Below are 14,369 nucleotides of genomic sequence, written 5' to 3'. Positions count from 1 at the left end.
TCTCAGCAAGGTCAACACCCTCTCCGAAGACAGACACACTGCTGATGGCTGTGCCCAAGAGGTCATTAAAGGCCTGGATCTTGGTTTTTATCGAGGATACTTGCAAGCACAGACACTCAGACTCATCGCTCAGTCTCTTGAGAGCCCTGATCAAAGAGCTCTATACAAAAAATAAATTGTACTTTATTTAGTAAAGCGCAGATCTGCAGTGGACTTGCTTGGCTCTTAGGAGGAGTTCCTGGAGAGTCTCGAGGCTGAGATCCAGTATCTGGAATGTTATTTGCAGCATCAGTACAGGGAAGAAGACAGATGAGAGAATACTACATCTGCAGCTCCATCACCACTTTTCCATCTGCTAAGGATGTGTAGATGCTGGCCAACTTGGGGCACATGGGACTTGACACAAGTGTTGTAGATCAAGTTGGCACTGACCCCAGGTGGGTATTATGAAGCTGGGCCAATAAAGGACGAGGCAAACTGTACAGGCATTAAAGAGCACCAGTGAAGGGAGAGTCTCAAAGGTGATCTACGGCTGGAACAGTGTTTGCAGCATCAGTTCAGTGAAAAACAACCAAGACAGTGGTACATCCGCAGCTCTGGACAAGGAGGTTCATCTGCTCATTTATAATCGACAGATCACACAGAAATGCAGTGTTTAACACCTCTGCTAAATTGCGCAGCACTCAAGATCCTTGCTGCACCACCTGACCATGCAGCACCCAAGGACACCCCGTGTGCATGATTGCAATTAAACCAAGGACCGCCTCGCCATGTTGAAGAGTTGTGCGCCATTTGGAAGACTTGGAAATGGTCACTGCGGCCAGCAACATCGAAGGGAGAGATATGTAACAGCGCTGACAAGTTTCATCAGCCCAAGAATGTTGCCAACACTATGCGCTGGCATTCCATCATGAAGATGAACAGCTTCAGAACCAGCCGCAGGAGGTCCTATAAAAACGGTAAGACTGCAAAGGTTGCATGTACTTCTAACTTAGTGTCTAAAATTAGCAGTACCTTTATGGTTAAATGGCTCTAAAAGGGCATAAAATAAGCATTACACCACTGTGTCACCGCTGCCAAGCACTTCACAGCAGTACAATATTTACAATGTCAAATCGTTTAAGAAGATGCCAAGACTGCATTGTGAGGCCCAGTATTTTCACTTGCCATAAACTATGACATACTTTAATAATTGTGTTTTAACAAGGGGAATAGAATTGTATCTTCTGAGGCATCCGGAGCACCACATAAACATCATGCACTGTAAGCCCAGTCCTGCCAAAGTGCCACTCACGGGGTGCCAGCCACGGACCCGTTTGGTCAGGCGAGTTAATCATGGCAAAAGAGTAAATACGCAGTCTGTTAATATTAAAACAATATTTAACAACTGAGCGCAGTCATTGAAATATATTTGCCTAAACAATTCCATCCATCCATCATCCAGAGGCTCACCAATAGCCGTTTAAAAGAGTTAAATGTATTTATTTCAGCATTTACTGATTTATTTTTGTGCCTGCGTTTCCCGAGAATACTTCTTCTGTTGTGCGGCGTGGCACTGGAAATAGCCGTGGTGAGGAGACGCCAGGCTCACGTGAGGAGAATTTAGAGTCAGCTGTTCTAGCAGGACCAAGACAAAAACTACACAAATGTACAACAAACGCGTAAAGTCCACAGCCAACGTGACACGCGAGTCACAACCACACCGTAAACCTTGCCTGTTAAGTACGAAGGTTCGTCATGTGATTCCGCACGTGTTCGGGGTACAGGGTCCGCCCACAAAGCTCATTACCCAATAGCAGTCCTCCAAACCGTTATTACACTGTGACGTCGACGTGCTGTCAACTCGCAGGCGGAGCGGCCTGTCACACCGACGCCGTGAACACAACGGTAAGGTAGTGGTGAGTGGCATGAGCTCAAGCTGGGGCGAGCAGTCGGGGCAACCCCGACGCGGGGCCCAGGATGAAGAACAGAAGCATCCTAATAAATGGCGTGAAAAGAAGTCGGAAGGTGTCGTCCCGTCTGCGGGTGAGTTGTTGAAGAGATGCTGACCAGAGAATGGCGCACTGTTTCTGTTAGTCAGTTCGTTCCTTTCTAGGAGTACCAAGAAAAGACAGAAGACTTGGTGGGCCACCGGAGAGGTACATGCAGGGGAAATGTCAGCCGTGGACCGTTATGGGAGTCGGGGCAGGCGCCTTTATATTTACTAATTTGGCTGGCGCCTTTACTCAAGGCAGCTTGAAACGTCTGATACCCCATTGGTTACGATGCTTTTGTTTTTCCACTTGGGACCCGGGCAGGTGAAATGATAGCTCATAGTTTGATGGGATTTGAACCTGCAACCGTCCAAACTCACAACCAATGCACCACACCGTCACACCCCTTTAAAAGTTTCATGTTTTCATAGTTAAATGTTGGGATCTTTAAAACCTGATAATGAAAAGCTTACAGATTCGATTGCAGTCTAGCGCCTTAGAAGTAAACAGTGAGAATGCTTGCCCTGTGCTCTTGTGACTTTTCAGCCAAAGTACAGAGCCACGATTTCATAAACGCATTGGCAATAAATGCTGCCCGATGAGGCGTGTTCTTACGACACACAAGGCCGATGTTCATTTAGAGAGTCTAGTTTTTGCAGTTAGCCGTGTTTCTGATCTAGACTGGATCTAGCTTTGGTTATTTGTGATATATTGCTGTTCGTCTTGTCATTTCCATACTAGCACAATTCATTTTGTTAACGTGTAACGCTGTAGGACTGATAATTTCTGTCTCGTATTGTGAACGTGTTGGCCTAAATCATTATGTGTGTCTGTGGTCCATTTTCCTCTCATCTGCCAATGTTATTTGTCTTAACTAATTTGCTACAGCTGTTATTTTAATTCTGAGAAAAATAAAACACAGCAATGGCAGGCTTCCAGATGATGCTTTTTGTGTTCCTTTAGCACAATCTAATGTGGTGGAGTGAAGTCATTTGCAGGCATCCTTCTGTTTTGTATTTTCATGGCTACATTTTTCTGTATTATGTTTTACCAAAACAAACCAACTATGTCTTTGTGCATGCCTTGCTGAACAGCCCATAGCAGGCCTCTAAACTGCTGGTTATCTGCATCTAGCGCATCTTTAGCCCCTGAAAGGTTCATGCCATTCCTGATTTTCAAATGAACCCTCAGCAACAGACTTCACAGATTGCTTACTTTCAAAGATGTATTGTTCAAAGTCTGATCATGTGGAACTACAATGACTGCCACTGATGGTGCTAGAAAAGGCAGTTGAGTATTCAACCTGCTGTATGTGACCTCAGTTAGTGGTCATTAATATGGAAAGGATGAGGGTACGGATAAGAGGTGATCTGCAGCCTGACAAGAATTGGATTGGCCGTCATGTCTCCCAGTTGTCTTGGCTGTCTGGATTTTCAGAGTCCCAAAATGGAAGCACAACTTATTAAGCAAAAGATCACACTGGAGTGAACAATTACGTCGGACATTTATTAAGTCAAATAGTTTCACTCTTGGAGTTTTGTGCTTGTTGGTGTTAAAATGTACATTAAATGATAGTGTGGGAGGGGAGGGTTTTTCTGTGAGCAATGTTTGCATTTTGTTGTTTTTAAATGGGATGCAATGCATAAAAACAAAAAAAACAAGATGTCTGGTCACCCTACACCCTGCAAGCTAATACTGTGTTCATATGCCGTGGGACTTTTTGGAGATGCCACTTTTGATGCACTGCATTGTGTTGATGTGAATTTTTGTTCTGCATTTTTGGAGGGAAAAACAAAGGCGAGCTCTTTTTTTTTTTTTTTTTTTGGGGAAATAAAAAAACTAAACCCATGAAATGTATAACCCCACATTTAATTTGACCTCAGTATGCTGCTTCTGCATTTTATTTGACATTATTGAGTGAGCTGAATGGTCATCATTGTGCCACAACTTGGCGAATTGTTTCCTCCAACATGTCCCAGTTTAAGGTTGCACTTGAAGAGTGTTCATGTTAAATGTCCCCACTGGCAGACGGGTATTTTCAGCCTGACCCATGACAAGTGAACACAGGATGAGTCTGGCATGGTGTCTTGGGCCCAGCTGACTAATGTTCTCATAGGGTGTATATTATGAGATTTTTTTTTTTTTAGATGATGCTGACTGCAAACACTTGACTTCTTCTGTTAACTGAAATTTATAAAAACAATAATTTTTCCGGTCTCTTCCATTTTGTTAAATAATATCCAGGCCCATTACTAGCTTTGCCTACTATGTCACCTTGCTGTATTTATGTCCAAAATGGAGCTCATCCTAGAAGGTTGAGTTGCTTCTCACAAAACCTTCTTGCAAGTGGAGTGTGGTTTGAGACAGAATCACATAATTACATAATTTTCAAGAAAGTAAATTTTAAGACATTTGGTGTGTGTCAAAATGATGGAAACCGTTTTAGCTTTGTGACATAACAAACCTGCCCAGCTAAATTCTGCTTGGTGGGAATCCAGAGCCTGACTTGTCAGGAACCCTGCGTAGATGGGCTGTCGGTCTATTACATGGCGTTCTCACAACCAAACTCCCATGGAGCTAATTTTGAATCAGCAATTAACCTAATGTGTGTTTGAGCAAGAAAAAAAAAACTGGAGAAAAGCCGACTAAGATCCGGGGAAAACATAGAAACTTCTCAAAGCAGTGACCAGGAAAGAGGTTTGGACTGTTAAGGAAGCAGTGGACCACCGCCCCATTATGACGTACCACCACACAATAGATAAAATAACTCTGCAAATGTCACCTGTCTGAGGCAAGTCCTCCTAGGCCGTCATTTGATCATTTTTTTTATTTGTATTTATCAAGTTCCATTTTTAGTATATATACTTCTAAATTCTCACGCCTGCTTAGTCCAATTCGGAGTTGTGCAGGGAGCAGAGCTTGTCCTAGCAGCATCAGGTGGAAGACGTCAGCCATCCCTGGACAGGATGCCATACACACACTTATACATGTCCTCCCACTCTCGATTCACAAAACCTGTTCATCTTTGGACACTTGGGTGGAAAGCCCACGCAGACAGCACTGGGAACCCCGGACTCTGGGTGTAAACACTGTGACTACACTTCATCTACATGTATTTACAGGTTTGCTGTAAACCTTGGAATTTTGTGAGCTGTATTTTGAAAACAACTGATGACGTTTTTTTAGTAGTGCATGACTCCTGTTCTAAAATTTTTTTGAAACTTTGTAGATTATTTATCTCTCCATCTATTTTGTTTTGTACCTGCTTTTTCCATGAGAAGTGGCAAGGAGCTGAAGCCTGTCCTAGCAACCGTAGGTGCACTGGAGGAACCAACCCTCGTTGAAGCATAAGGCCATGGTTACGTTATTTATTTTCATAAGATGGTGGAATCAATTCATGCAATTATTATACAGTGCCCTCCATAATGTTTGGGGCAATGACACATTTTTACTTGATTTACCCCTGTGCTCCACAGTTTAAAATTACAAATTAGACAATTCAGATGTGAATTAAAGTTCATATTTCAGACTTTAATTTAAGGGTATTTGCATAAACTTCGGTCACACCATGTAAAAATTTAAAACATTTTTTATACATGGCTGCCTCATTTCAGGGCACCATAATGTTTGAGACGATTGGTGTCCCAGATATTTCTGATTACTCCGGTGTGTTTCATTGCTTCATTGGGGTAAGCAGCAGATACCTAGGCTTGCTTCTATCATTTGGAGTCCGCAGTTGTCATTGGATCTTGGGCAGTTTCTTTTTGCCTCCACACTTTGCTCTTTCTGTCAGTCTGATACAGGTTCATCTTTGCCTCCTCTGTCCACAACACCTTTTTCCAGAGTTCTTCAGGTTCTTTAATGTACGTTTTAACAAACTAATCTGGCCATCCTGTTTTTGGGGCTACCTATAGGGATCTGTGCTGGCAGTTGGCAGGTTGCTGGTTCGAATCCTGTGAATGCCAGAAGTGATTCCACACTGTTGGGCTCTTGAGTAAGGCCCTTAACTTGCAGGGAAAACCTGTGGGTTTGTGTCAGGATTGGCACCCTAGCCACTGTAAAAAACCTTGCACTGCATTCAGGCTAGTGTGGTGCTAAGGAGTCACCCATCACATGGCTGTGCTCTGGTCCTAATTTGGGATCCTGAGGTGTGGTTCATTGTGTGGTGGGTGCAGCAACGCATTGAATCACTGCATGCTCCCAACCTCTAGTGGTTTGCATCTTGCAGTGTGGCCTCTGTATTTCTGTTCATGAAGCCCTCTGCAGAAAGTAGTCTCTGATAGATACACATCTACCTCCTGAAGACCGCTTCTGATCTGTTGGACAGGCGTTTGGATCTATTTTTTCTTTTTTTGTCAGCAGCTTGGCCTACCAGTCCCTTTGCACATAACTGAACTCACCAGTGCATTTTCTCTTCTTAATGATATTCCATGCAGTTGTTTTAGGCCCTCCTAAGATTTTACCAACATCTAATTGGTTTATTCATTTTTCCACCTCATAATGGCCTGTTTAGCTCTCATTGGCACAGATGTTGTCCTCGTGTTGAACAATGGCAAATACCGACTCTAAAGGTAGTCTGTAGCTAGAAGCAAGCCTAGGTAGTTTATGCCTGCATGGATCATGCTATGAAACAGACCTGAGTAATCACAAACATTTGTGACACCAATTGTCCCAAATATTATGGTGTCTGGAAATGGGGGGGGGGGGGGGGGTAATCATGTAGAAAACGTGTTGTAATTTCTGCATGGTCTGACCGAAATGTATGGAAATACAGTTAAATGAAAGTTCGCAATGTGCTGTTTAATCACGTCTGAATTGTTTGATTTGTAATTTTAAACTGTGGAGCAGAGGAGTAAATCAAGGGAAAGTGTGTCTTTGTCCCTAACATGGAGGGCGCTGTATATGCTCAATAAAGCAGGTTCAGAACAGTTGGCAGCATGGTGGTGTAGGAGTCATGGCTGCTTCTTCACAGCACCAGCAGACTGTGGACTGGTCATTTTCACTTTGCAGACTGCTTATTCTATCAGTTCTGCTGTTTAGTGTGTGTGCTTCAGTATACACTATAATGGACATGTCTCCTGTTCAGAATTAGTTTTTGGCTTATGCCTGCTGCTGTTGAGGTAGACATTGGCCTCTATGATTCTGATTTGGACAAGCAGGTTGAGGTGATGGCTAAATATAAATGTATACAAAACAAAACCCATCTCTGTCAGTAACACTACAGAGAATGAGGATGTTGGAATTGATCTCTGCTGGCAATGTGTTACATGATGATTAGCACTTATGACAATAATGATTGATTTACCTTTAACTTGTATTTGTGGGATAAGTATCAAGCCTGGCTTTCTGGCTAGGAAATAGCCAGGTACTCCATGACTTCACACTCTGCCTGTAGCTTGTTTATTTGATTATTTCTTCTCTCTTAAAATTATCCATCCATCCATCCATTTTCCAACCCGCTGAATCCAAACACAGGGTGACGGGGGTCTGCTGGAGCCAATCCCAGCCAACACAGGGCAGGAACCAATCCTGGGCAGGGTGCCAACCCACCGCAGGACACACACACAAACACACCCACACACCAAGCACACATTAGGGCCAATTTAGAATTGCCAATCCACCTAACCTGCATGTCTTTGGACTGTGGGAGGAAACCGGAGCGCCCGGAGGAAACCCACGCAGTCACGGAGAGAACATGCAAACTCCACGCAGGGAGGACCTGGGAAGCGAACCCAGGTCCCCAGGTCTCCCAACTGCGAGGCAGCAGCGCTACCCACTGCGCCACCATGCCGCCTCTCTTAAAATTACTGCTTTTTTATTTATTTAAACCTGTCTGTCCTTCAACTGTAACTTTATCCTTATGACTGGGACTCCTAGAACATTTAGTCCTTGAACTCGGTGACAAATACTATGCCATACAAAACAGCCAGCCAGCTCTGTCTGGATGAAAATAAGTTTGAGGGGTAAGCCCAGTATGGAGAGTTCAACTCAAGTTGACATGATTTCTGTTGGCTAAAATCAGCTCAAACCTGTGCTGGGTTTAAATGAAACCAACTTTTTTGTCTGGAAGAAAGTTTGCAAGTAATACATTTAAGAAATATGTCATCTGCTAATGTCCTGTCAGAGGCCTTGCACCCAGTGCTGCTGACTTCTCATTCTGAAATTGAATTAAACAAAAGAGAAAATGGATGGTTGACCTCCATCTGTTAAGTTTTGAAAGTTGAAAGTTTCCTTTTGTCATCTTCCTCAGTATTCCTAACTGTAATGTGATATTTTTAGATGAAATAAAATGTTTAAAACCTTTAAACCTTATCTGAAAGTGCATTTTGCTTTGCATTCTATGAGAGACATTCAAAAAGTTTCCGCACTTTTATATTTTTGTTGGAAACGGTGAAGGCGGGAGGAGGAGTAATTGGGCATTAAAAAGTTGGTACGACACTTGGAAAATTGCATCTCAAACGAAGGTGACCATGTAAAAAAGTGATGTAGTTTGGTTTTCAAATTCTTAATAAATAGAGTTTAAAAAAGTTCAGAAACTTTTTGAACGTCCCACATATTTGTGTTTTTTTTTTTCTTTCTCCACGCATGGTATAAGAGAAAGTATTATAATGGGATCAAAAGTTCAGCTCTTTTTAAGTGATAGACTTATGTTAGAGATTCTTGAACATGATTTGGCCATTTTCTGCAGTGGTGCCTGTCTAGTTTGTGAAAGGACCAACCATTTTCACTGTTAAAATTCTGTAACAAAGCACTATGTATATTGGTTCTTAAGAACATCTGGTTTACTTAACACACAGTTAATGTTTGTACAGAAAATAACACTAAATGTTTTCTTTCTCACTTTTTTAAATTTGTAGAAAGGTGTGACATTATTGTTTCAGTATTTTTTTAAATTTTTGTTTACAGATGTTACCGGTCTTTCATCTATTTCCATTTACCTAGAAGTCTATGGCACTACAAGTTTTTTTTTTAGAAAAAAAACTTTTAAAATGAAGTTAAAATAAAAATATGTACAGTGTTTGATTGAAATTTCCTTGAAATTCTCAGCCCTTTTCAAGTTATGGAACAGACCTGGTGAAACCCAGTCTCCTGCACTTAAACTTATATCATGATTGATGTTAGATGTATTAATGATACACAGTATTTATACCAAAGACCTTAAGTGTAGGGCCAACAGGACTGTACGACCTTGTGGGGTTTATTTATTTATTTTGGGATTTCCTTACACTATCCTGTTGTAAATAACTGATTTTTAGCTTTTATTTTTCTTTTTGTAGCTTTGCTGTTCTTTTGCTTCTCATTGGCATCACTGCTATTCATTGTTTCACTGCCTTGAAGCACATTTAACTATTGCACTCTGTGAAGTGACCATGCTGAGTTAGTGGACAAGGAAATAGCCAGATGGTATTGCAACACCAAAATGCATGTTCTGTTGCTAAAAATAGTTCCTTTTTGTGGATTAACTGCTGTCCTTAGAGGAATGAAGTATCCTATATTCTTGTTCTTCTCAAACATTTCTCGCGTTCGCCATTTACCCAATTTCTGTGTACGTGACAACTGCCCAGCCACTTCTTAAACCACTGAGGGCATTTTATCTCCTTGTTGCTCACACACACTTCATCTGTTTTCCTAATAGTGTTTTGCTTAATCCTTTATGCTACTTCTAGCATAAATGCTATGTTTAATATGAACAGCATACCAAAACACTTCATATGCAATAACTATGATACCCTTAGAGAGACAGAGCGAGGTTAGGAGCACGTTCTGATACAGCGTATTACTGCACCCACCACATGACAAACCAACTCAGGATCCAGATTAGGACCCGAGTTCAGTCATGCAATGGGTGACACCTCAGCACCACACTAGTTCAGATGGAGTTGAACAATGTGAGGTTTTTTATGGTGGCTGGAATGCCAATCCTGTCACCAACCCCCAAGTGTGCCCTGCAGGTTGGAGGTCCTACTTGCAGGGCTGGATGCAGATTAACATCATACCCAGGACGGAGCAACTGCAGGTTAAGGGCCTTGCTCAAGGGCCCAACAGAGCAGAGTCCCTTTTGGCATCTACGGGATTCGAACTGGCAACCTTCTGATTGCCAGTGCAGATCCCTAGCCTCAGATCCACCACTCCACCGCTGATAGATAATAATTGTTATTCTTTCACAACTTTATCCTGCTTTTTCAATTCTCTCACTTTCCCAGAATGAGTGTCTTTATCTCCTCCCTCTAATCTCTTCAGAGTCTAGTCTCCCTCCTTCCTTATTGTCCTTACATTGGAGCTTTGGTGGAAGACAGCCATTTTAATTCATATGTGGAATTCACTTCTCCGCTTTTAGCCAAAGTAATTTCTACTGAAAACTTGGCTCACTAAGGTCACAGAACTCCTTCTGGTGTTCATGCACCCTTGAGCACTGATGTTCTTTTAAGGGACTATGTATTCAAGTCTTCCAGGTCAATTTACACCTCCTTACGCTTTCAGAGCTTCAGTGATGCAAGTCTTTTTGCTCCTCTGTCTACTCCTGAGTATTGTTAAGGATTTATAACCAGCAGATGCTTTGTAGTGGCCATGGAAGTCCAAACAGACGACAGTGCATAATGCTGTAATCCTATAGAAGTGGAATCCTTGTGTAATTGGATTACTCTGTTTAGCTATAAGATTCAGAATACTGCGAGACTGCCATTTAAATTTACAGATCTCCTAAAAAGTTTGGTCTTTCTGGAAAAGGAGTTGCAACATGATCTGGGCCTTGGCAGAAGATTGGGCAGAGGGTTACATCAAGGTAGGCTGGAATTGCCTGAAAGAGGCCAAAGATGAAATCCACGCGTTTGTAGCCTCACAAGTTCATTACTGTGGTTCTCTGCTGGAATGGCTGCCGGATAAGCTGCTAGCTCACCTGCTGCCGGTACAACTTGCTGCTGCTCACCTCTTAAGAAATGCAAGCTCACCTGAGGCCCTCATGCAGTGGCTGCCTGGTCCCCCAAGAATGGATTGGAAAGCAGTGCTGGTCCTCTACAATTCTGTGACTAACTTGGCTCCAGAAAACCTTGTCAAACTCCTGAGCTTTAATTCTCCAGTGATGCTGGTAAAGTCAGCCATAGGTGACATTCCAAAATACCTCACAGGTAATGTCCACAGATGCTAGACAATGCTCAAAGCCGTGGTTGCATGTATTTTTTAGATTGCTTACTCTAATCTACGTTTCAAGTACTTTACACAGATTGCAAATCAACCCATTAAAATAAGCACTTTTGATATCTTGAGGGATTAATGTTTGTCTGCCGCCAGCACTAATATGTGAGCTTTTATGTTTTATATTCTTCATGCTGTCATTGGACTGCTTTTGTACCATTTCAGGTTATTCACTGGTGTTGAACTTGAACGTAAACTTGCTTAAAGTTCAATAAAAACTGCATAAATTAGGGTGTTGTAAAACTTTTGACCTATAGTGTATATGCATCAAGTTTGAACTGTAAAGAATTAATTGTCATAGTTCTCGTGTTTGTATTCTTAAAGAGGAGATCTTAACTGTGTATTTAACTTGGCTTTAGATAAGTCATCAAAAAGTATAGCTGCAACAAGTCTACAATGGTCATAATTTCTCCACCTATTGCACCCATAGAGTTTTTTTTCCAAAAAGATTCAAGACAGCATTCCTTTACATCACCAATTAATAATGAATTGACTGCTTTTTTATTGGTAAAAACTAACTGCCCTTTCAGATTTTAAGCTCTGACAATTCTTCTCTTACTTTGAAACTCAAATCCTTAAGCTTTACTAATCTAACCACAGTAACGCTGAAATTAACAGGGGTTAAATCAAGCGTGCAGTTGGATTTTTTGTTAACTTAATCCATTAATATTAACTGCTCACTTCATAAAATTATTTTTTACAAAAAAATTTTCATAGAGAGCAGTGTACCTGTTGAAAAACTATAGGGAACAGTTAAAGCATATTTCAGGCAATAAACAATTTATTATGTTTTGCATAAAAATATGCAAAGATCATTAGAACATTTTCTTGAAATTGGATTGATGAAGGAACTGTAAAATTGTCCGGTGCTGTGTTGTACAAAAAAAGCTTGTAATTTTTAAAAGAAGCAGCGGTTTAGCTCAAGAAATTCATAAGAAGGATGTCTGGAACATAATTGCAGAGGTTAACAATAAAGTTATGAATTTTTATGGATTTATACATGCCAAATGTTTTCCTTAATAACATAGAAGTGCCACATGCAGCTCAATGCACTGTGCATATGGGAGTTGGATAAATTACTGAGGCTCTCCAAAATTCTTTAGCACTAACACTTTTCACAGTTGCAGTTGAGCTCCTGCCTATCTATCTTCATCAAACTTGATGATGTGATGTATTTCTGATCCATACACATCACTGCTGCACACATTGAAACTTGAACAAGAGTGCACTGTTCCCAGTGAGTAGCGTTGCATATCCCAGTGCTTTGATTGACTTGGAATAGTTTCAATGTCTAGGAGTTACTATAAACCTGAAGATTTATTTAGATTCAATTTTTGCAGTCGGATGGAAGCATAGATTAATGAAACTGCACCTGATTGATAAGCTAAGGAAATAAACACTTGTTTAATCTCTGTGCTGTTGCATTTGCTAATTATTGCCAGATTATTAGAATTCTGTTGGTGGAACATTTACTCAAAATTTGTTACCAAAGTGAGAGACATTTTAAAACTACATTGCTATCCTCCATTGCTCTTGCGCCTAATAAGTATTTATCCCAGCCATCTTTAACCTGTACTCTCAAGTGTTTAATTCATTGCAGTTACATTGTATTCAAACAATATTTTGAATCCTTTGAGAAATTATACTTTAGGTAGAAATTTCCTGACCTGGGTTCGCTTCCCGGGTCCTCCCTGCGTGGAGTTTGCATGTTCTCCCCATGTCTGTGTGGGTTTCCTCCAGGTGCTCCACCATCCAAAGACATGCAGGTTAGGTGCATTGGCGATCTTAAATTGTCCCTGGTGTGTGCTTGGTGTGTGTGTGTGTGCCCTGCGGTGGGCTGGCGCTCTGCTCTGGGGGTTTGTTTCCTGCCTTGTGCCCTGTGCTGGCTGGGATTGGCTCCAGCAGACCCCCGTGACCTTGTGTTAGGATATAGCAGGTTGGATGGATAGAATTTTCCTGTAGCACTCAATTTGCTGGTTACAAACTTCATTAAAACAAACTTACCCAACTTTCCCAGTCTTTCCTCTATCTGTAGTTGAAACCATAGATCAAGATTTAGCCTCTACCAGCTTACTACATATTTCAAAGACTTGGACACTAGATGATCCAAGGTAATGTAAGGATTGAGACCTTGTAATTAAAATCTCAAATAATGAGATCAGTCATTAGTAATCAGTCATTAATACAATGAACTGTCCTAAGTTTGCGCCAAGCATGGTATTGGCATGTGCCTGGACTAATTGATTTACAGTATAGTTACTCTGGATCTTCTAATAGTGTTATTTAGAGTAACAACAGATGGAGCAATACTCTCTCATGAAAAAATATATTGTGATATTTTCCACTATGCTGCTCACTCATCTTTTATCTTAGTTAGTTAGAAGAATATTACATTCTTCATGACTTTGTGTAAATTATTTTACTAAAAATTAAAAATTTTCTGTGCTAAGAATTTTCCAAAGTTTTTTTCAGAATTTGGCAAGAACTCATTTGTGCTTTCTATTTTTGATAATTATCCTCAAATGTCTATATATGGACTACAACTTTATTCTACTTATTCTTCGGGCCTTTCTGTCACATATAAGACTGGTTTTGGATTGCTTTAAATGTCTTTCCTCACTTCTCCATGGGATGTGTCAGTTTTGCAGGGCTCTGTTTGTTAACATCTATTCATACTGGGACAGATCAGTGTTAACAATAAACCTAACAATATGCCTTTAAATTTTTAATATAGAGTTCTTGGTTTTAGGCAGTGTGAAGAGACCCACTGAAGTAAATTGTTACTTGGAGAAATTTCATGGTTTCCCAATTCTAACTTAATTATGTAACTCCTCTTCCTTTCCTTTGACTCAGGATCACTGAGTTTTGGTAAATGTAGGTTTAAATTATTTCTGTATTATTCCTTTTCTATTTATCATAGAGATTTCAAACTTGCTTTTTGGGTTATATTCCAAGAACTTTGGAATAATAACACTGAATCAAAGATTTATTGCATTACAAATAATGAAGAGGATTTAATTTCCATTTTAACTGAATGTTGCTAATCTGGTTATTAGTTATTTCAGGTGCATATTTGAAAGTGACAAAATTTCAGTTTTGTCTTTGCACTAAATCTAAACTGCACTATTTCTAAATGTTGGCATTGTGCATCATATTTAGAAACCTTATCAGAGAATATCCTTACTTTAGATAATAGGATTGATG

General features: G+C 40.7%; 1 protein-coding gene across 3 annotated transcripts in view; it reads left to right on the top strand.

Moving 5' to 3' along the window:
* The first annotated feature begins 1,836 nt into the window (after positions 1–1,836).
* Positions 1,837–14,369, top strand: part of ddhd2 (DDHD domain containing 2) — a 60,176-nt gene continuing 47,643 nt past the window's right edge. Inside the window, exon 1 of one of the 3 annotated variants that reach the window (XM_028803412.2) lies at positions 1,837–2,025. In XM_028803412.2, the coding sequence (XP_028659245.2) occupies positions 1,908–2,025 (118 nt within the window). In that variant the 5' untranslated portion in view covers positions 1,837–1,907. The other 2 variants (XM_051922058.1, XM_051922053.1) reach the window with 2 other exon arrangements.

Source organism: Erpetoichthys calabaricus, chromosome 1 (assembly GCF_900747795.2).
Source record: "Erpetoichthys calabaricus chromosome 1, fErpCal1.3, whole genome shotgun sequence".
Lineage (NCBI taxonomy): Eukaryota > Metazoa > Chordata > Cladistia > Polypteriformes > Polypteridae > Erpetoichthys > Erpetoichthys calabaricus.
Note: the sequence above shows the minus strand (reverse complement) of the source record. Positions and strands in the feature narration are given on the sequence as shown.